Raw genomic sequence first — 24,565 nt, 5'->3', positions numbered from 1 at the left:
TAGTTGCACAAGCAGGGCAGGGCCAGGACGGTAGCACAGTGGTTAGCACTGCTGCCTCACAGCGCCAGGGACCCAGGTTCGAATCCCAGCTTGGGTCACTGTCTGTGTCGGAGTTTGCACGTTCTCCCTGTGTCTGTTGGGTTTCCTCTGGGTGCTCTGGTTTCCTCCCTTAGTCCAAAGATGTGAGAGTTAGGTTGATTGGCTGTGCTATATTGCCCCTTAGTGTCGGGGGATTAGCAGGGTAAATACATGGGGTTATGGGATAGGGCCTGGGTGGGATTGTGGTCAGTGCAGACTCGATGGGCCAAATGGCCTCCTTCTGCATTGTAGGATTCTATGATTCAACTGCTGGAATTTCCAAAGTAGCATTGTTCATATTTGGGGATTTCTAAATCTAAGGTCGTTTGACCCGCACCTAAACCCTCCGAATCAGGGTGCAATATGACTGGTGGGGGGACAGTGTTGTAGTAGTATTGCCACTGGACTAATAATCCAGAGACCCAGGATAATGTTCTGGGGACCTGGGTTTGAATCTCACCACAGCAGATGGTGAAATTTGAATTCAATAAAAATCTGGAATTATAAGTCTAATGCCGGAACCATTGTTGATTGTTATACAAACCCAACTGGCTCCTTCGTTTCGAGAAGGAAATCTGTTGTCCTTATCTGGTCTGGCCTACGTGTGAATCCAGATCCACAGCAGTGTGGTTGATTGCCCTCAAGGACTCTGCAACTGATTTCTCGGCAGTTTCAGTTGAAGGTGTTAAAACATGATGGTGAACATTAAGCACCCAGCTCCTCAAAATACAAACTATATAATTGTAAATGTTGATTTGCTCCTACAGCTAACAGGCATAATCTCTGCACAATCTCACCATGAAATGTACTGGGATCCTTTTGGGTCCTTTCTTAAATCTCGCTGAGTGGTGATATGAATTTCATAAATGACAATGAGGATGGTGAGGTCAGATGGATGGCTGTGTATATTTCTAATCCTCAGTGAGAGCAGTCTTGTTTGGTCCTCTTTTGCAGAAGTTTAAATCCTATTAATTGAGTTATAGTGCATAAGATTCTCCATTATGTTCAATACAGACTGGAGGAACAGAGAGATCTTGGGGTTCATATCCACAGATTTGTAAAGGTTGCCACTCAAGTGGATAGAGCTGTGAAGAAGGCCTATAGTGTGTTAGCTTTTATTAACAGGGGGTTGGAGTTTAAGAGCCGTGGGGTTATGCTGCAACTGTACAGGACCTTGGTGAGACCACATTTGGAATATTGTGTGCAGTTCTGGTCACCTCACTATAAGAAGGATGTGGAAGCGCTGGAAAGAGTGCAGAGGAGATTTACTAGGATGCTGCCTGGTTTGGAGGGTAGGTCTTATGAGGAAAGGTTGCGGGAGCTAGGGCTGTTCTCTCTGGAGCGGAGGAGGCTGAGGGGAGACTTAATAGAGGTTTATAAAATGATGAAGGGGATAGATAGAGTGAACGTTCAAAGACTATTTCCTCGGGTGGATGGAGCTATTACAAGGGGGCATAACTATAGGGTTCGTGGTGGGAGATACAGGAAGGATATCAGAGGTAGGTTCTTTATGCAGAGGGTGGTTGGGGTGTGGAATGGACTGCCTGCAGTGATAGTGGAGTCAGACACTTTAGGAACATTTAAGCGGTTATTGGATAGGCACATGGAGCACACCAGGATGATAGGGAGTGGGATAGCTTGATCTTGGTTTCAGATAAAGCTCGGCACAACATCGTGGGCTGAAGGGCCTGTTCTGTGCTGTACTGTTCTATGTACTCTGTTCTATGTACAGACTGTCTCTCTGGTAGTTCATGTTATATCCAAGAATATCTTTATTTTCTGTAGATAATGTTTGGAATTTTTCTTTTGGTAAGTATTCAGAAGTTAAAGTTTATTTATTAGTCACACGTAAGGCTTACATTAACATTGCAATGAAGTTACTGTGAAAATCCCCTAGTCGCCACACTTCGGCACCTGTTCAGGTACACTGAGGGAGAATTTGGCATGGCCAATTCACCTAACATGCACATCTTTGGACAGTGGGAGGAAACTGGAGCACCCGGAGGAAACCCACGCAGACACTGGGAGAATGTGCAGACTCCACACAGACAGTGACCCGAGCTGGGAATCAAACCACGGTCTCTGGTGAGGAAAGTCAGTCCAAGGGAGTGGTTGAGACATTTAAAATTGACCTCGGTGCTCCCAGACCAAGCAAAGTAGGAATCAGCTAGGATTTATCCTATGATTGTTACTGGATGATCTGTTTTGGGAATTGTGTGTGTGTGAATTTCCAACTGGGAACAGGATCAGCGAAAAGAATCTGCTTATGGAAGTCTGACCTTTATGCACCCAGGTGACCATGGCTTATGACCCAATGATGTCTATAAGTTTGCCTGGAGCATTCCATATCTGGTGGATATCACAATTTCATTTCTTCGTGGGTGATATAATTTGACTAGTTTGAGTCTTTAATGTGAATAGGATGTCAGGAGAAGGGAGAGTTTGTAGTAAGAATGTGATTGGGACAGTAGTACGGCAATGCTATTACCAGCCACCTTTGGAGTCAATGTGTAATATTCATGATTTTGCTGTTTGCTATGTTAAGCTTGCGCACGGATTCTTTAATTGTCATTTCAATGTACTGAGTGAATTGTTATGTCCTTAAGACTAGGAACGTCAGGTTCGGGTTCAGGTATTTTACAGTCCGATAAAAGTAATTGGATCAAGTGTAGGCTGAAGGGTATTAACTGTGAGTTTGTTAAGGTTTACTGTGAGACATGAAGGTAACAGATATTCACAAGTGTGCTGGAAGGTTGAAAGGTTGAAGCACAATCTTGGATTTGAAATGATATTTGTGAGCTGCAGCTACAGAATGTTTTGAGCTGTTCTAGACATTCTGTGCCCTTGTAACATTCCCAGATGGTATATTCTGAATCTTTGATGGCAGTTTTATGAAGTGATCATGAGTCATAGGTGCAGGATTATTTGTTAAAAAGGTTGGTACTTCATAGGAATGAGCATGGGACGAAGTTACCGATCCCATACCTGCCCAAATTTGGCTTTTGCAGTGAAGCTGAACCCAAATGTCTTGAAGTCACATTTTAGTATATTTTTCTCAGCAGAAAGAAAAAAATGGAGTTGCGACAGATATGAACCACATTGTCCAAAAAGCCTTTGCTCTGTTCCAATCCAGCTCAATTTAAATGGTTGCTTTAATTCCGATGAAACAGGTTGTCAGTCAAAAGATGTTCACCAACTGCTATGGAATACTAAAACACAATCGAGAATGCAAGGAGGTCAGTAGAGTCCCACAATTCATTCCTTTTTAATAGCTTCCCTCACTCAAACCACCTTCTCATATCTAGCAATTGCTTTCTCCCAGAGTGTATCAAATAACCTCTTAACCAGTGGCTGCTCGATGGCCTTTCCTAATAATTTACTTCACAAAGAGTATCACCCTTTGGGCGAAAATGTTCGGCCACACATCTGAGTTTAAATAAGATCGCAAGCGTGAGAGTAAATTCCAGGTTGAATTTTTTTGAAGGAAGGAGAAATTTTTGAGCAACACAGCGAAGCTTACCTTGAAATTGTCACCAGCTGAATACATTCCCCAACTGACTGAGTTCAGAATCTTGCACTTTCTGGAAATTGCACTAATCGCCGAAATTCAAAATGACCAAAGTGGGTGACATTGGATGGGCTTTTCATCTCTTTGAGTTGCACCGTTAGAGTCACTTGATTTAATTACCTTTGTCATGTGAAGTCCTAATTGAAGATGGAAGATCAAGTTGGTTAATAGAGTATACAATATCTTCCGTTTTATTAACAAGAGCATAAATTATAAGAGCAAGAAGGTGATATTGAACTTGTATATGCCACTTATTCAGCCTCGGTTCTGAGTGCGCCGCACTTCAGGAAGGATGTGAAGTTATTGGAGAGTGCTGAAATGATTCATGAGAATGGTTCCAGGGATGCAGATCTTCAGTGATCAATTGGAGAAGTTGGGACTCTTTTCCTTGGAAGAGAGAAGATTGAGAGGTGACTCAAAATCCTGAGGGGAGCAGAGTAGATGGGGAGAAACTGTTCTTGTGAAAGAATTGAGAATGAGAGAGCACAGATTTAAAGCCATTGGCAGAAAAAAATTGAGAGAATTTTTTTCCCGTAATGAGTGGTTGGCACCTGGGCCGCACTGCCCGAGAGTGTCGAGACAGGTTCAATCGAGGCATTCAAAGGGAATTTGATAGTTCTTTGTCACATAACCATATTCATGGTCATGAGGAGAAGGTAGTTGCATATGTGAATGTCAAAGCATGGTGTGAACCGGCACCCCAGTACCTCCTGGTGATCATTTACTCACTTATCTTTCCTGAAAATATGCTGAACACTGTTATTCCTTTCCATGTAACCCTCAACTGTTCTCATCTCAAAGGATATCCGTTTAGTTCCGCACAGTAGAATTAGAATCAATTAACTAACTGGTAGACCTTTTAACATTGAGTCAAACAGCAATATTTTAACTTTTATCCCAAGCTACTGAATGTTTCCATTATTCTTGGATTAAATTATCGGAATATTTTATGAAAATATTCTGAGTGGGCATTTTACTTCAATCGGCATGTAGAAAATAGCCTCACGTTCAATTCTGCACTCCAGACAAACTGCTGATCGTAGTGTTAAGATGCTGCTAATCTAGAAATGTTGTCAGACCCTCATTGTCTGTGCATCAGTGGCTGTGTTGTTCAGCTACTCAATGGCAGGAGAGTGGGAGGGTAATATTATTCATCGAGGAGGCAAAACACAATTAGGATTTTATCGAATGTGGAGTCAGTGGAGAATAGTAATATGACCAACACTGGTTTTAATTTTTGTTGGCAGAATTTTTTGGTGCATTTTTGCTTTCCAGCAGAATAAACGATGGAAAACACCTTTTTGTCAAAAAAGCAATCTCTTCCGTTAATTGTGTACCTTGCCTAAACCAGAGTAAATTAAGAGGCCTTCGAAAGAAGAAAAATTGTCTTAGACAACAGGCACTTTTGAAATAATTTACATTATGTTCCATGCTTTAAAAACATTTTTTAGTGTTTATTTATTAGTGTCAGAAGTAGGCTTACATTAACACTGCAATGAAGTTACTGTGAAAATCTCCTAGTCACCACACTCCGGCGCCTGTTCGGGTACACTGAGGGAGAACTTAGCATGGCCAATGCACCTAACCAGCATGTCTTTCGGACTGTGGGAGGAAACAAGAGCACCCGGAGGAAACCCATGCAGAAACAGGGAGAACGTGCAGACTCTGCACAGACAGTGACCCAAGCCAGGAATTGAACCCGGGTCCCTGGCGCTGTGAGGTAGCAGTGCTAACCACTGTGCTTTCTAAAACTAAGAGGAGGAAGAGTTCTTCTGAAAGCCTGTGAGCTAAAGGCTCCACCTGTTATTGTTCCCCCTGCACTAATCCATACAGATTGAGTCATAAGAGTCGCAGGGCGCGATTTTACCGGCCGTTCACACTCTGCTCCTGCTGAAGCGAGAATGGAGGATTTAGCGCCCAGCCAAATCTCTGTTCACTGCAGCGGGACAGGAAAACCCCACCAGCGTGAACAGCGTTCCGGCCATAGAATCATACAGCACAGAAAAGGGCTTTCGGTCCATCGAGTCTGCATCTACAATAACTACCACTAAAGGTGCATTAATCCCGTTTTCCTGCACTTGTCCCGTTTCCTTGATTGTCATGATATTTCGAGTCTCAATTCAACCCATGATCTGCACTGAACTTCAAGTGGGTGTGAGTTACAGTGCTGCCATTAATCTGAACACTTCTGTCTTATTGGGGGGGGGGAGGGGTTCCAGCTGAGCACTATCTGCTAAGTGTTAACTCCAACAACAGATACCAAGTAAGTGTGTAAAGAGCTACATCACAGTAAGGTCAATCACTGAGGGAAGATGACAGAAACATCTTGAAGAGTAGCCCCAGCTATGTCTCAGTCTTGCTTAACCTTTGTATAACAGTTAGCATGTAAGTAAATGTGTTTTCAACAAAAGAACATTGCCTCCAGCAACATCTCTTCTAGAGTAAGAAGCTAACAAATCTAGAGATAAAACCACAATAAAAAAAATCTAGTCACTCTTAGTTTAAAAAAAAATAGACATCTGTGGATGTGAGGAGAGGAATGGCGTCAGTAGTGATACATTTCATGCTTTTACTGCTGATTTGATCCAGCTTACCAGTGTGGAGTAGCCACAGATGCAAGATATCAGAGGCATTGCTGGTGCCCATGATTTATAATTCTACAAGATAAAATAACAAAGAGAGAAAGTCAGTGCAAAGGTTACCACTTCCAACAATGGCTGCATTATTGTCAGAAAACTACAAAAACAGAATTAGAGGGATTAATTCTTTAATCTTGGATTTGCCATATTAAATACCAAAGGGTTCGCTCTGTGCTTACAGCAGGAGACCCCCTATTCAGGAAATACCTTTCCAGACTTCCTGGAATTCTTCAATAGAATTTGTGTGTGTGCTTGCTATTTCCTCTGGTAGCCTCTCACATCCTCCCTTTATCAGTCTCTTATTTCAAAATGTGTCCATCGATCAGTGAACTCGCAGACACAGGGAGTGAAATTAGTTCTGGGTGATGGCGAACCAGCTGTCCATTTTACACTCCATCCAATTTTCTTTATCATTGGACTACATGGAAAAGAAAATAGCATACACTGTAAAACAAGCTACTCATTTCCTATTGCTTTACCACCCTCTGTCTCCAAAGGTGAATTACAGCCCATACTCTGTTGTTACACTCTGCATTTTGTATCTACAACATGAATGGATTTGCACAATGAAGCTATAAAAATTGATGTAACCTTTAGAATATTGATGTGAATGAGATTGCCTCATGAGCACGAACATGCACAAACTCTTTCGTCCACCTCAAAACATTAGCAGGCGTTTTCAAGTCTGATGAGGAGTCATCCAGACTCGAAACGTTTCTCTCCACAGATCCTGTCGGACCTGCTGAGATTTTCCAACATTTTCTGGTTTTATAACTGTGCACTCTCTCCTTGCACTATCATAAAAATGGCAGAAACAACACATTCTTTAATATACAGAAACATCTGAAGGTCCCTCGCACAAAAGAAATGGACACCAAGCCAAATAAGACTTGTTTAGGAGGGAGCAACCAAAAGTATAGTCAGAGAAATTTGTTTAATAGTGGCGTGGATTCAGGGAGGGAATTCCAAAGAGTGGGACTTGGGTTGTTCAAGGCACTGCCAGTAATATTAAGACGAAGCTGGGGTGGAGTCAGAGGAGTGCAGCATTTATGAGAAAGGGACTTCAGGACTGGTGGAGGTATTGAGATTGAAACTGAGGAAGGACTCGGACTGTTTTAAATGCTAGGATCAGATTTTTAAATTTGAAGATTCACGTGCAGATGTCTCCCAAGAGTAATTGTGTAGATGTCTGAGAAAAATGACAAGATCAGGGATTGACCCTTGGCTGACACAGGAGTGGGAAGAGACTTACTTTGGCTATACTCAAATAGGTGAGTGTGCAACCTGATAAGCGCAATCCTATGGAGCAGAACAATGGAGTATTGAAGGAAGATGGTGCGATTTAGCATGCACATCGCCGTAGGGTGGGTGAAGAGGGTTAATGAACCATAATTGCAAAGAATGTCAATTGTGGCTAGGGTCATTTTAATGCTATGGCAGATGTGGATACCTGCGTGGAATTTCAATATGCAATGACACGAGATTCAATTGCACCTCATGTCAAGAAACCTGAAATTAGTATAAATGTCCCCTTGCTCGTCTAATTCATTGTTACAACATTTCCCTTCTCCCCATGAATTCCCCTCTCATTAACAGTCATGTGTTTTACAATGGCTTGCATTAATGTTGATAACATTATTGAATATGGAAGATCTATGAGATCGAAGATGACACAAGATACCTTAAAAATTGCAGCTCTTTATAATTGCACATTATGATACCTATATGATAATATTCAAAGTGGCAGGTTATGTTACTCAATACATTGTTAAAGGAGTTTGAATTTCTATTTTTATACATATTGTGCAATGAGAGTGTTTATATCACAATAGATCCTATTAGTTTAAGACAAGTTAATCTAAGTTGCTGATTGTCAAACCGCAGTATAATAACTCCAGGAGTTGGCTGTAAAGGAACAGTGCTTTATTGCACAAAATAAAATAAAGCAAAAAGCTTTGTGGTGAACTCAACAGGTCACAGCTGGGACAGGGAAATAATGGACCCACTCGGGCCTGCTTTAGAAAGGGCTTGGTTTAGGAGCTCCACCCTGGTTAGTTAATTATCAATCTCCAGGGAGCCCTTATTCAAAGAGTCCGACAGGACGGTCAATCAGTGACTCCTCATGGGGGTTATCACATGGAGTTTATAGTTTAGTCCCCAATAAACATCCAGTGACTCTGACTGAACTGGGTAATATCCTAATTTGGAGTAAAATACCTGACTTGAATTTCGAAGTTCATGAAAGTGGTATCTCCAGAAAGTGTTTCCTGACATTCAGCATGCTGCTACTTCATTCCTCTTCAAAGAAAGTTTCCTTTTTTATTAATTTTCAAAGTTTATTTATTAGTGTCACAAGGAGGCTTACCTTAACACTGCAATGAAGTTACTGTGAAAATCCCCTAGTCGCCACACTCGTGTGTCTGTTCGGATACACTGAAGGAGAATTTAGCGTGGCCAATTCACCTAACCAGCACGTCTTTCGGACTGTGGGAGGAAACCGGAGCACCTGGAGGAAACCCATGCAGACACGGTGTGGTGAACCATCGTTGGTTACCACTGTGGGGTTATTCCTATGTTACTGTTGGGTTAGGGTGTTGCCACTGTGGGGGTTGTATAATGTTGTTGGGTTAGGGTGTTTACCTGTGGTAGATGTTGTTATGGCACATCCCGGTCGGGCCCCGCCTCCTGGGAGAGGTATAAGACCCTCTGCTCAGGCGGGACCCCTCCAGTCTGAATTGGTGTACTCGTGTTAGTTAGTTCCATTGTTTGCTAATAAAAGCCTTCAATAGCTGAAGCCTTGTACCTCGTGCTTGATTGTCGCGCATCAATTTTATTAGCAAACATAAAACTCTCGACAGTAAAGGGAGTATGGAACAAATACTAAAACCAGAGCGTCTGACGCTGGACCCACGTGCGGTCGGTGCCGCTAACACCTTCGACCACTGGTGGAAGTGTTTCGAGGACTACCTGGCAGCCTCTGCAGCTGTTACTACGGACGACGACAAACTCCAGGTCCTCCACGCGAGGGTAAGCGACACGGTCTATCTTGCGATTCGTGCGGCTACCACTTACCCGAGGGCCATCGAGCTCTTGAAGAAACGATACACGAGACCACCCAACGAGATCCACGCTCGTTACCTCCTCGCTTCACGACATCGGCAGTCGGGCGAAACCATGGAGGACTACGCCAATGAGCTCTTGCAGCTTGCCAGGGGCTGCGACTGCAAAGATGTGTCGGCAGAGCAATATATGTACGACCTCGCCCGAGATGCGTTCGTAGCAGGGGTAGGGTCCTCGTACATCCGGCTTAAGCTATTAGAGAAAGGGAACCTCAACTTGACCCAAGCGATGGAGATGGCTGAGATGCTGGAGGCAGCGTCGAAAAGCTTGGCTCTGTACCCCGAAGACCACGTGGAGACAACGTGGCAGGAGCAAGCACAAATCCCTCCTCGCCCCACGGGCTCGCGCTCCCATATCGATCCGACGACGGCGGCAGCTCCAGGCGGCCAGCGATGCTATTTTTGCGGCGGAGCCAAGCATCCACGGCAACAGTGTCCTGCAAAAACGGCGATCTGCAGTCAGTGTGGTAAAAAGGGCACTATGCTAAAGTTTGCAGGTCGAAGCCCAAGAACGGCAGTGCAGCCTGTGACCCTCCAGAGGGGAGACAATCTCCTTCGATGTCGCGGTACCCGCGAGGCCCGACCACGTGCGAATCCAGGACGGCGCCATCGTGGCTGACGGAGGAGGAGGATGACCACCAGGAGTCGCTACGCTTGGCGCCTTCACCCACGTGCGATTCATGGGGGCGGCCATCATGGTCGACGACGACCAGGAGCGACCAGCAGGGGTCCTCAGTATCAACCTCGGCTGCATGCAGTGACGCCCAGGGGCCAACGGTGGCGTCGATCTCTCTGGACCAGACAAAGCATCACAGGCTTGACAGTTCCATGATGAACATCAAGGTAAATGGTCGTACTGTGTATTGTCTGTTTGACAGTGGGAGCACCGAGAGTTTTATTCACCCTGACACTGCAAAAAGGTGTGGACTCCGGGTTCTGCCTGCCAAACAGACAATTTCCATGGCATCACGGTCCCGGTCTGTACCGATCCAAGGACGTTGTATGGTAACCCTAGAGGTGCAGGGCACAATTTACGAGCGATACAGGCTCCTTGTGTTACCGCACCTTTGTGCGCCAATTCTCCTCGGACTAAACTTTATGGTCCACATGAAGAGTGTGATCCTACAGTACGGTGGGCCACTCCTTCACTGGCAGTAGGGAATCAGCCGCAGCCTCCAAATTGCCCAAAGCGCCCCGCATGCAATCTTTCCACACTAAAGATCACCACACCTTCTTTATTTAAGAATCTGGTACCAGGCTGCAAGCCCATCGCTACTAAGAGTAGGCATTACAGCGCTGAAGACCGGATCTTTATCAGATCTGAGGTTCAGCGGCTCCTCAAAGAAGGGATCATACAGGCCAGTGCTAGTCCGTGGAGAGCGCAGGTCGTGGTGGTTAAAAGCAGGAACAAACCTCGGATGGTCATCGACTACAGTCAGACCATTAACCGTTATACGCAGCTGGATGCGTATCCTCTTCCGCGCATATCTGATATGGTCAATCAGATTGCGCAGTACCGGGTGTTCTCCACCATAGACCTTAAGTCCGCCTACCATCAACTCCCCATCCGCCCAGAGGACCGACAATACACGGCTTTTGAGGCGGATGGTCGTCTATACCAGTTTCTTAGGGTTCCATTTGGTGTCACCAATGGGGTCTCGGTCTTCCAGCGTGCTATGGACCGAATGGTGGACCATTCGGTGGTGACGTTATCCGTACCTGGATAACGTCACCATCTGCGGCCATGACCAGCAGGACCATGACACGAATCTCCAAAACTTTCTGCGCACTGCATCTCGCCTGAATCTGACCTATAACAGGGAGAAGTGCGTATTCCGTACGCGCAGGTTAGCTATCCTTGGATACGTGGTGGAAAACGGGGTCATTGGCCCTGATCCAGACCGTATGCGCCCCCTTACTGAACTTCCCTTGCCCGCTAGCACGAAAGCACTGAGGAGATGCCTCGGGTTCTTTTCGTATTATGCGCAGTGGGTCCCCAACTACGCGGACAAAGCCCGTCCGCTCATCAAGTCCACGACCTTCCCACTCATGCCGGAGGCCCAATTGGCCTTCAAGGCTTTGAAAAGCGACATTGCGAAAGCCACGATGCACGCGGTGGATGAATCCATCCCTTTTCAGGTGGAAAGTGATGCATCTGATTTCGCCCTGGCCGCCACACTAAACCAGGCAGGCAGGCCCGTCGCATTTTTTTCCCGCACCCTTCAAGGTCCCGAAATTCGGCACTCAGCGGTGGAGAAGGAGGCTCAGGCCATTGTGGAGGCCATCAGACACTGGCGCCATTACCTGGCGGGGAAGCGGTTCACCCTGATCACGGATCAACGATCCGTGGCGTTTATGTTCAGTAATACGCAGAGGGGCAAGATCAAGAATGATAAGATCTTGCGGTGGAGAATTGAGCTCTCCACCTATAATTACGATATTATGTATCGCCCAGGGAAGCTCAATGAGCCCTCGGATGCCCTCTCGCGCGGAACATGCGCCATCATGCAGGAGGACCGCTTGAAGGCCCTCCACAATGACCTGTGCCATCCTGGAGTCACCCGACTCTACCACTTCGTAAAAGCCCGCAACCTGCCCTACTCGGTGGAGGATGTCAGGTCAGTAACAAGAAGCTGTCGGATTTGCGCGGAATGCAAACCGCACTTTTATCGACCGGACCGGGCACAATTGGTCAAGGCCACTCGCCCCTTCGAGAGGCTGAGTGTGGATTTTAAGGGCCCCCTTCCCTCAACGGACAGGAATGTCTATTTTCTCAATATAATAGATGAATACTCCCGGTTCCCGTTTGTTGTCCCCTGTGCGGACACGTCGACTGCCACAGTGATTAAGGCATTCAGTGATCTTTTTACCCTGTTCGGGTACCCCTGCTACATACATAGCGACAGGGGCTCGTCGTTCATGAGTAACGACTTGAGGCAATTCCTGCTCTCATACGGGATTGCCTCTAGTAGAACCACGAGCTACAACCCTAGGGGTAACGGACAGGTGGAGAGGGAGAATGCTACAGTCTGGAAGGCTGTCCTACTGGCGCTGAAGTCCAGGGGCCTTCCAGTCTCCCGTTGGCAGGAGGTCCTTCCAAATGCGCTTCATTCCATTCGCTCCCTCCTGTGTACGGCAACCAATGCTACTCCCCACGAGAGGATGTTCTCATTCCCTCGGAAGTCGTCCTCGGGGATCTCCTTACCAGCCTGGTTGACGTACCCAGGACCCGTCCTTCTGCGGCGACATGTGAGGGCCCGCAAGTCCGACCCCTTGGTCGAACCGGTCCAACTCCTCCACGCCAACCCTCAGTATGCCTATGTGGCATATCCTGACGGGCGAGAGGACACAGTCTCGATTCGAGACCTGGCGCCCGCAGGGGACGTAGCAACTCCTGTCGCTCCCATACCCCCTGTCACGAATCCCCTATCACTTATTTCTTCCCCAGACGTGGCGCGGTCAGCACCGGGACCAGTGCATAACAGTTATACTCCCATGTACAGCTTGCCTGAGACTCGGAGATCGGCGCCACCACAGAAGGTTCCAGGATCCCCTGCACCATCGCCTCACCAGGGTCAACCGGCCCGGGAGTCCTCGAGGGGACAGCCGGACGCTGTTTTGGAGAGAACGCCACCGCAAGCACCTGCTCCGGTGTCGCAACCGGTGTTGAGGAGATCACAGCGACGGTGCGGTCCTCCAGACTGTCTGGACTTGTGAATTTTGTATATATGTGACCTGTTTTCGCACCCCGCCGGCCTTTGTTTTTAAAGGAGGGGTGAATGTGGTGAACCATCGTTGGTTACCACTGTGGGGTTATTCCTATGTTACTGTTGGGTTAGGGTGTTGCCACTGTGGGGGTTGTATAATGTTGTTGGGTTAGGGTGTTTACCTGTGGTAGATGTTGTTATGGCACATCCCGGTCGGGCCCCGCCTCCTGGGAGAGGTATAAGACCCTCTGCTCAGGCGGGACCCCTCCAGTCTGAATTGGTGTACTCGTGTTAGTTAGTTCCATTGTTTGCTAATAAAAGCCTTCAATAGCTGAAGCCTTGTACCTCGTGCTTGATTGTCGCGCATCACACGGGGAGAATGTGCAGACTCCGCACAGACAGTCACCCAAGCCGGGAAATGAACCCAGGTCCCTGGCGCTGTGAGGCAGCAGTGCTAACCACTGTGCCACCCTGAGCTATCTTTAATGGCGGACCTATTTAAGAATGTCCTTATAAATATTGTAATGGTAAGAAAGAATGCTTGGCCCAGAAATTCAATTGTGAAGCACCATGAGAACGGTCGATGCAGCAAGATCCAATATGATGTGCAGCGTGTGTGTGCACAGTCTGCACCTGAAGTACAGCAGACGTCATATAGATGAAGGTGCCTGAACATGTTGTTCGCCTCTTGCTTGCACAAATTGAGGGCTGAACACCAGTTTCCGTTCCTTTAGCGGAATTGTGATTGCAGCATGTGGCATGCATGCATTCAGCGTATTCATGCATTCAGCATATTAAACTCCTCCATCCATGACATTACTAGAGACATTGGCTCATTTATTGCAACAATGTTATTTTAGGGCTGAATTTTAGGGCATCATGGCAGGAAACTTGGTGGCAGGACGCACATAATTACAGGAGGTGCCACAAGTCAGTTTCCTGGCGGCAGGAAAACCTCCCACAATTAAATTGGAGGTGGGTACGAGTCTGGGGGGAGGGGGGGCACTCATGGTATCAATTAGCCTCATTATTGATTCAATTGACACCAATTATCACTGAACCAACCAGAATTTAGTGGTTGCAAAGAGATTACATACAAGTGTCATGGCTTTCACTTGCCCCCTCGTCTTGCAGGGTTGCCTGGGGAGTATCCCCTCTTTCAAAGGCACTAAGTGCCCGATTGAAGGACATGGGTTTGGGTAGGATGTGCATGCTGAAAATCAATCCCCTGCTCTTGCCTCTGACCCCCCCCCAGCCCTGCCTTCCATGCCCCCCCGCGCCCTCAAACCTCTGCCTCATGACCTCTATCCTATCTTTATAACCTGTGTCTTGGGTCCCATGTTGATCCTGGTTCTCACCCTGGGCATATTCCCATCAGTTGCCACCATTCCCTGGTTGCACTGCCTGATTGGCAGGCAGCTGCCGTTGGGTGGGGATTTCCACCCCCAGGATCCTGAATCCTGAGGAAAGCTGCTGTTGGTCGCTTAATCCACCTGGGTCTCCCCATCAGAAGCGATGATGGGATTCCCACTGCTTTTCAAACCAGTGGGCTGAATCTGCATCAGTTACATTAAATTCCACCCCTAGACATCCTAGGAAACATTTAACACTTGTAGGTTAACTATCCTGCCCTTGGGGATGAAGCTTAAATCAAGTAACCGGAAAAGGTTATGCTTTTTTAACTTGAAATAACATTTTTTGCAATGATATTTTCTGCTTGTAAAAATATTATTGGCCTGCTCTGATGTGTTTTTTATTGAGTTCTATTGATCTGCTGTTCATAATCTACCCTATAAATGTGGGGTCTTTCTCATTGGGCAGAATTTATTTGTACAACAACAGTGGAATTCTTTGGAAAGAGGCAAAATTCACTTTTCTTTCAAATATTTTCTTACCACATGTCTGTTATTTTGTTTAACATCAGTCCAGTTTATTACAACTCCTTTCCTTCATCCAAACCACTTTCTCTTTTTTCACTCTACCTGGTTTGGTTAATTTCACTTCCTCCTAGTCTTGGCATTTCAACTCGGTTTGGTCAATTTAAAAGAAGGTTATGCCTTCGTTCAGCAAAGTGGAGTTGAGGAAAGGACTTTACTATCTCTACCAGCCGGGCAGTGTTGTCCATCGTCCAGGATTGACCTGTGGTCTCGAGAAATTGAAGGATAATGTTCCAGACACCTGAGTAAAATCATAGAGGAATCATTAAAAATATATTTTCCACAAATTTACTTTAAATACTTCAGTTTGCCACTTATTAAAAATATGGGGCATTGGGCAGCATGGTAGATCCCTGCCTCACTGAGCCAGGGACCTGGGTTCAATTCTGGCCTTGAGTGACTGTCTGCACATTCTCCCCATGCGTGCATTTCATTCGGGTGCTCAAGTTTCCTCTCGCACTCCAACGATGTGCAGGTTAGGTGGATTGGCCATGGTAAATATGCAGGGTTACAGGGATGGGGTGGGTACCTTAGCCAATATCACTAAAAGCAATGTCGCTAGAACAAATTATCTGGTCATTATCGCGTTGCTGATTGCGGGACCTTGCTCTTAAATTGGTTGCAATATTTCCTACATTACAAGAGTCACTCTTCAAAATACTTAATTGGTAGAGGTTGTTGGGACGTCCTATGGTTGTGAAAAGTGCTGCATAAACATGTGTTTTATGCTGGAAATTAAAATATGATATATGGTGGAATTTTCTGGCCATTCATACCAGTGGGATTTTACGGTTCTGCTGCAGTGAACAGCGATTTGGCTGAGTGCCAAACTCTCCTTCCGCACTTGCAGCAGGCTATAGTGTTTGTGCTAGTGGTAAACTAGCTTGATTCGGCTCAAGTCTGAATCCATGCATCTTAAACCACACGAGTGGTCGAAGACATCACTAGAAAGAGCTTAAAATGGACGAAATAACAAATGAAACATTCATGAAACACACTTAACTCAGATGGGAAGTTCATTGAGTAAAGCACCCAGTTTATACTGGTGTTACTTGTTCACTTATGAAGATAGAAATTAATGTTATTCTAGAAAAAAAAGCTTAACAGACTTGCATGAAATAATTTCAGGAGTTTAACAGGAGGACTGACCTGATTTAAATAGCTGAATATCCCAGATGAAATTGTTGAGAAATCTTTCAAAATGCATCAGATATTCCCATAATATCAGCATTAATGTCCACCACATGATCCCTTCTATCTGATGTACATCACTAAAAGAGAGGGATAATTGTCCTACATGAAAGTGTAACATTTTTGTAATTAATATGAATAAGTGACTCATTTATCAGTCATGACTAAGGTACTGTTTGGATTTGCATCTTTTTTTACTAGCTATTTAGGGTAAATTGGATAAAATAATGTAAAACTACAGCTTTAGCAACTGGAATTAAAATTTCAGACCTTTGGTCAATCAATGTGTGGCATCGCCTACATTGGAACAAAATGCTCCAGACCTAAAACATCCATTACTAAACAGCATATATTGAATTAAACCTGAGTTCATGAACAATTTATACTTTATATACTAATTATGCTACCACTTTTCTTTCATGGTGCAAAAACAAAACGGAATTACAGTAATGTACTCAAAATCATTACATAAGCAGGAAATCATGTATTGCTTATAAATAAATTACATTAGGTATTGCATATTAGTGAGGGATGAGCAAATTCATGTGTATGGAAGAATAGATATGTGACCTGAGGTTGTATAAGGCAATGAAGTATGACAAATTAATTTCTAATTTGATTTAGCACTTATATTTAAAAAGCAGGATGATTTAAAGCCTGGTTTACTTAAATATATGCCATTTAAGTAATTCCTGCTTTAGTTAAGGAAATATCACAATTCACAAACAAATCTGGCAATACTGATATGAATGGGATTAGTCAGGCATTTTCTTTTAGATCTTTACATATGATTAAATCTTTACCCGTATGATTGATTTTCTGCTTATGAAACAAAATGATCCAGTACCCTTTATTGTGTGGTGACACAGTGGTTAGCACTGCTGCCTCACAGCGCCAGTGACCTGGGTTCAATTCCCGGCCTCGGTCACTGTCTGTGTGGAGTCTCTACATGTTCTCCCTGTATCTGTGTGGGTTTCCTCCGGGTGCTCTAGTTTCCTCCCACAGTCTGGAAAAATTGCTTGTTAGGTGCATTGGCCATGTTAAATTCTCCCTCAGTGTACCCAAACAAGAGCCTGAGTGTGGCGACTAGGGGATTTTCATAGTAACTTCAGTGCAGTGTTAATGTAAGCCTACTTGTGACACTAATAAATAAACTTTAAAACGTTATTAATTTTAAAAGCAGCTTGGTTTTTGAGGTCTGCCACTATTCAACCTCTTACACATTTTCAATCTGATTGCAAGCAGCATTTGTACGCCTTCAACAAACTAACTACTGCTGGTTTTCACCTTGTGTGTGTAGACTCCCAGTATGATGAACTTTGCAGGATTCCCAAAGTCCTATCTTTCAAAGGACAATGCCAACTCCCCAAAGAAAAGCGGTATGATCACCACAATAAAAGAATTCTGGTCGTTTGGTAGTTAAAGGTAAAGTCGCGATTGTCCTAGATGACCATATGACCATAGGGAATTGAACCTGTGCTGTTGGCATTGCTTGATAGCAAGAACCAGCCATTCTACAAAACTGAAAAAAAGGGACATGTTGTGAAAATTTTTTGTCTTGCACTCAACAGGACAGCTCGCAAGAAATCACTAACAGTAAAGAGAAACAACAATTTATACTGCATGAGAAGAGAGTGCAGATTGCTTGGCAAGTGGATACTGGCCTGGGGAATACAGCATAGGACAGTTAACTGCCCAGCTTTGTTCAAATTCAAATGGGGGAGGTCAACTTTAGTCAAGGCATAGCTCTGGGGGAATAAGCCAAGGAATGACTGTTCTTCAAGCTTTAGTTCAGTTGAATAAGATATAATATGTGGTCATGTCCCTTCTGTCTGCAAAGGACATGGCTGTGTGTGTGAATATATGTGGCTTGTAGAATGCATTAGTGAGATGCACTGCATTGATAGCATGTCTCTTTTTTCAGCAGTTCTGAAATATTAATTTATTTACACCCAGCAACAAAAATAATAGGCTAGTAAATTGATGAGTATGTCATTTTTGAGACACTATGCTTGCTGTGCATGATATAACTGACACACACTATATATTTGATGTACTTTAATGCCTGTTTTGAATATCTTAAGTTTGGGAGCTGCATTTTAGTTTAAATAATCCTAATACAGAACAAATGCATAAAATTTGCTTCAAAATTTGACTCTGCGTATAGTAAGAGTTTCTTGGTTCAGAATATTACAGCAGTAAATGTTGAAACAACATACGTATAGAAAGTCCGATGTGTTCAGCAATTGAAAAGCAGTTGTCCGGAAGAGTTTGATTGTGAGTGAGGTACAACATTTACCAACTTCCTATGCTAACTGTGACAATGTCAAACTCTTCCAGTAGACTGGACTTGTGGATGACTAAGCTTGCCTTATCTGCACCTGTCCCGTTGTCAACAAATCTAGGTTCTATTCCTTTCAGATAATTTTGAAAAAAGTTCACCTTTGCTTCTCATTTAGTTGTATGAATGTACTTAAGACCCAAAGTTGTCTTTTGCTGGTGCCTGGCTCTCAAAACACCACAGTCGTATTGTGTGCCCAAGTATTGCAAAATTTATGGAGGTGGTACTGTAAAACCTCTGAAATCCAGTTACGTTTTCAAGTATAGATAAACTTGTGTTTAAGTGTATGTAGATAAAAAGTCTGTCCTCTCCTTACAAAGGAAAGTCCATTCAAAATATGTTTAGGATTATAATTTGTTTGACTTCCCCTTAATCAACTTTTCCACTTTGGTGATATTCTGCACCACAGCCATTGGCCCTTCATGTCAAGTTCTGATTGGTCCAATAACAAACAGGAGAGATATCTAACAAGCAGTTAAATTGATAATGCCCATTTTACATCATATCCAAAGTCAAAACTGCCCTCATTGCTTGTGTGTGTATGTTCCAGATTTGATAGAATTGGATCACTCATAATTTTCTAATTGTGAACTATAGAGTCATCGAATCCCTACAGTGCAGAAGGAGGCCATTCAGCCCACTGAGCCTGCACTGACCACAATCCCACCCAGGCCCTATGCCCCCAACCCCACGTATTTACCCTGCTAATCCCCCTGACAGTAGGGTCAATTTAACATGGCCAACCTAACCTGCACATCTTTGGAGTGTGGGAGGAACCCGGAGCACCTGGAGGAAATCCATGCAGACATGGGGAGAACGTGCAAACTCCATACAGATAGTCATCTGTGGCCGGAATTGAACACGGTTCCCTGGCGCTGTGAGGCAGCAGTGCTAACCATTGTGTCACCGTGCTGCCCATGGAGTAAATATACAAACTTATGTAAGAGATGTCGAGAAGGGAAGGGTTATGTGAATGAATCGAACAGATGGTATTCCTATTTCAGTGACCAACAGAGAGAAGTTGCATTTTATTTACCATCTTTCACCTTTTAAAGTGCCTCACTATTATTATTGAGGCATGATTGGCTGGTGTTGACTTTCCTGGATAAGTGTACTGTTGAATCTGACATGGCTTAATGCTTCCATTTGTTCCAATACACTGCAGTGCTGATCAATGTGAAAAGAAAGCAGTTTATCAGGATTTATGGTTCATTCTGATCTTGAAGCTGCAGTATAAATTTTGGAACTAAAGCGTCGTTAAATAAAATGCAGCTTTTTGAACCAGCGTTCCAAAGTCAACAGATACTCTGCTAGACTTCATTGTTGCATGAACAATTGTGTAATGTCTAACTTAGTTGCTAACACCCTTTTGGCATGGGAGATGCAATGTTGTACTTCTGTGGCATGCTTGATATCACCAGTAAGCATTCCCTTGCTGTGAGTAGTATTGTGATCAAAAAGAATATTTTAAAAACAATTAGAACCCACCATTTTAGCACTCGAGCAACTTGAAAAAATATTGAATTTTATTATATCACGGTTTGTTTAACTTAATTAACAGTACTTTTGACTTGACCTTTCATTTGTGATTTTTCTGATTTTTCTTTGCTCCTGAATACACCCTAACTCCTTGCACCCACCCTCCAAATTAGTTCCATGCCTTCAGTTACAAAATCCCATGTTCCAGAACCCATCCTTGGATATTGCTGTATCTCCACCCTCTTTGAAAGTTCCTCTCGATATCCATGTTATTATGGTCATCCCTCCCAAATCATTTTTTCTTTTGCTTCAATTTGTCAATTTGTATCTGTTTACTCATGTGTGAATTGCTTTGGGATGTTTTGCTACATTATGTTACTAATTGTTGTTGATGGAGCCAATTCTTGAAGGTCCAGCATGAATTCAAGACCTTTCCCAAGTGGCCCTTGCTAACACATGCGCACAAGCGATGGGGATAATTTTGACTTTGGGAGATGGCACGGTGGGCACAGTGGTTAGCACTGCTGCCTTATAGCGCCAGTGACCTGAGTTTGATTTCAACTTTGGGTGACTATCTGTGTGGAGTTCTCCCTGTGTCTGCGTGAGTTTATTCCGATGCTCCGGTTTCCTGCCACAGTCCAAAGATGTGCAGGTTAGGTGGATTGGTCATGCTAAATTTCCCTTAGTGTCCCAGGATGTGTATGTTCGGGGGATAAATGAGGTAAATATGTGGGGTTACAGGGATAGGGCTTGGGTGGGATACTCCGTTGGAGAGTCAGGTCAGACTCAATGGTCTGAATGGCCTCCTTCTGCACTGTAACAATTCTATGTAAAATGGGCATTGTCAATTCAGCTACCTGTTGGATATCTCTCCCGATAATTGAAAATCAGAAGAGATGCGTAATGGTTGACTGAATGAGCCAATGTCAATATGACCCTTAGTGTGTTTTGGCAGAAGGTTATGGCAACTGATTCCAATGATTATGCTATGTCCAATGAGCAGAAAAAATATGGAACATAAGCAGGCCATTCAGCCCATTCTGCCAGCGCCAACTGTTTGAAAGAGCTTGGGGTGAGCAATATTTGATTGACACTTCAATGTAAAAAGTGTGCATTTGTGATCTTTTAGTTCTTGCACGTGTTAAATATCGGTGAACAACACGGGGAAAATGGGGCATCCATTTTGCCCCAGTTTCTCCTTAATCTTGCAATTTTTAAAATTAAAGGTTTTTTGAATCCAACTCCCTTTTTACAGTTACTACTCTTGCCGTCACTTACTTGCGTCAGTGGACAATATCTCGATCTTTACTTTGTCCTGCTATCAATTAAGGAATAAATGTTAACATAACATTTGCATTCTGACTATTCAGTTTTCCAATCTGAACAATGAAGCATTTTGGTCAGGATTTGAATTGGAACAATGAAGCATTAGTTACATTGTATGTATACAAAAAGAATGGCTCGCATTTCAATAGCAAATTATACATCTTAAGGATGTCCTAAGGCGCACAAGAGCCAATAATGTATTTCTTGGAAATGTAGTTGTTGTGCATGTTCATTTGTAGAATAAAAATTTATGGCATGATAACTGAGGAGACTTTAATGGTAAGTACAAATAATTCTGATTGAAACGATTGATATGGCTCAGACAACATTACAACAGAGGATTGCTAGACAAAATTAAAGCCATCGCTTAGAATGATGTTGCATTAGCAAAGATCAGAAAAAATGATACAGATATTGATACCCAGCTACCAAAATCAAATCTTATTTCCTTTGTTTTATTACAAAATATATAGTGATAAATCAATACAAAACTAGCTTAGTATCCCACTCTGCGTTAAGCATTGGAGAGTGAAGAAGAAGTTTACAAGCATGGTTCTGGGGATGAGAAATTTCAGTTATGAGGATAGGTTGGAGAGGTTGGGACTGTTCTCCCTTGAGAGAACAAGGCTAAGAGGAGATTTGATGGATGCTCAAAATGATTAGGGGGCTGGAAAAAGTAGATGGGGAGAAACTGTTCCTGCTCGTAAAAGGATCAAGAATTTGGGGGCACAGATTTAAAGTGATTTGCGAAAGAAGCAAGTGTGGAAAAACCTCTTTCGCACAGCGAGTGGTTCGGCTCTGGAATGCACTGCCTGGAAGTGTGGTGGAGGCAGGTTTAATTAAAGTTTGGTGTGGTGGAGGCAGGTTTAATTTAAGTTTGTGAACAGAATTCCCACTCACCTGAAGAAGGGGCTCAGAGCCTCGAAAGCTTGTGTGGCTTTTGCTACCAAATAAACCTGTTGAACTTTAACCTGGTGTTGTTAAACTTCTTACTGTGTTTACCCCAGTCCAACGCCGGCATCTCCACATCATGGTTTAATTAAGACAGTCAGATGATTACTTGAATAGCAACAATCTGCAGGGGTACAGGGAAAAGGCACGGGAATGGCACTAAGTCATGATGTTTATTTGGAGAGCCACTGCAGACACAATGGGCCAAATGGCCGCCTCCTGCACCGTAACAATTCTGTGATGCTTAGCATATTGTAACTGTTAAACTTACTTTGGTGGAATTTCCACTAACCTTTCATCCATTAGCAAACAGGGGTCTTGTATAAACTTGTACATGTGCATGGAATAGAATCAGATAGCATTACTGGATTTGATCAATGTAATTAAACTTACGATGCAGAAATCTATGCATTGCTTATGCACAACAGCTTTGGAAATAATTGCCTGTTTGTGTTTGTCTTTGACAGAAACCTGCATCAGTAAGTCCACAGACGATTGAGGAAATGTCTCACTCTCCTCTGCCACAGGGTTGGCAGTGCTACATGTCACCGCAGGGTCGGAAGTACTATGTCAATACTTACACAAATGGTAAGTCCCATTAATGATGCATTGATCACGGGAACGCAAGCTGTTTTAGGAACTGGAAAGGCCCTTGAGCCTAATGGGTTCATCCTGTCTTAGCAGAATTTGGGATGTTGGTCTGGGGTATGGTTCTCGCTATGCGCCTGTAAGTTGAAGTGTCAGAAGTCCAGTATTTAAATCTCAGACGAGCTGTTGTTTTGCATAGTGTTTCTGTAGTGTCGTGGTTATCACATTTGTCTAACATTTGAAAAAATCCTTGGCTCAAAACTGAGCAGAAACATTGAATCCTCCAGCCCAGAGAGGAGTGGACACTGGGACATTGCATATATCCAGAACTGAGCTAGACGGATTTTTGACTTGCAAGGGAGTCGAAGCATATGGAGAGGAGGCCGGAAAGTCCAGTTGAGGCCACAGTCAGACTTGCTGTGATCTTATTGAATGGCGAAGTGGACGCAAGGGGCTGAATGGCCCACTCCGACTTTTTAACATCATTATGTAATTCCGAACGGCTGAATAAACGCATCTAATCATCTCTCCAATCTGTTCGCGCTCCCTGCTTTAGTGGTTGCTCTCATAATCTGTTTGAAAATTCCATTACCTTTTGTGATGAAAGAAATGTTTCATTTGTCATCTTATTCCCATAGCTTGTGATAATAATCCTTGTTTATAGATTTTTATAAGAACCATCTCACACTGGAGAAATGCCATACAATGGTCAGCAAATATTCCTCCCGAGGCAAAGAGGCAATCCAGCAATGAGAAAATTGTTACAGAAAACCTCTCTCAACCAGCTTGTGCGGATTTGAGGCAAGGATCCCCCCCCCCCCCCCCCCCCCCCCCACTCCACAGGAAAGTTATCGTTTTATTTAATCAAACCCAGCTGGTGATTCCCTTCAAGTTGTGGCTGATTGGTGTCCAAATAGCAGGTAGCGTAGACAATTTGCATCTATTCCTACTCTTCTTCTTTCCTTCTCGTGCAATCTCTTTAATCATGTTGATTTTGATTATTTGCTTTCTTTTAAAACTATATTTCAAAACTCTGATATTTCTCAGACCTTTATACCTACCAATCCAATAGAAAGTGTGTGTGTTTGACTAGTATCTAATGAGATCTGCCCCGGAAATGACAAAATTTGAGCAGTCTGTATGAGGGAATGTTTGGATGGGCTATGTGAAGACTATGTTTTGCACGTGACAAAGTTTTCAGAATGTCAGCGTTGTGTTATTTTTAATTACATGCTCTTGAAGACCTCCTGGGCCAAACAATCTCCTTTAGTGCTGTAAAATGTTATAATCCTGTAAAATCTGATGTAAGCATGTTTTTGTCCAGTGGTTGAATGCTCTTCTGGGCCCTGTAATGATCCTAAGGAGCACCAACTTGAACTTGCTTCAAACAATCGCATGTGATATATTAACAGTAGCTGCATTTCGCCTTTTATCTTCCTTGTCTTGACCAGGTTTCAGGAAAGAAGGGTTCTCTCTCTTTGCTTTCGATGAACAGAAATGCTTAGTCTCCAGATCATAAAGGTTTCACATCATAAACTCGTTGTTGGGTCTGTTTTAAAAGGTTATTGTATAACATTACAAAATGGTTGGAAGCTGGCCTTTTCCATAATGGTCCCGTGGAGATCATTCTCGTTACTGTTT

General features: G+C 43.8%; 1 protein-coding gene across 40 annotated transcripts in view; it reads left to right on the top strand.

Moving 5' to 3' along the window:
- Positions 1–24,565, top strand: part of gas7b (growth arrest-specific 7b) — a 718,490-nt gene that overhangs the window by 412,739 nt on the left and 281,186 nt on the right. For all 40 annotated transcript variants that reach the window (XM_078225370.1, XM_078225385.1, XM_078225378.1 and 37 more), the window contains one exon: positions 22,804–22,924. In XM_078225370.1, the coding sequence (XP_078081496.1) occupies positions 22,804–22,924 (121 nt within the window). The remainder of the gene's footprint in view (positions 1–22,803; positions 22,925–24,565) is intronic.

This window comes from Mustelus asterias, chromosome 12, assembly GCF_964213995.1.
Source record: "Mustelus asterias chromosome 12, sMusAst1.hap1.1, whole genome shotgun sequence".
NCBI classification, from domain to species: Eukaryota; Metazoa; Chordata; class Chondrichthyes; order Carcharhiniformes; family Triakidae; genus Mustelus; species Mustelus asterias.
Note: the sequence above shows the minus strand (reverse complement) of the source record. Positions and strands in the feature narration are given on the sequence as shown.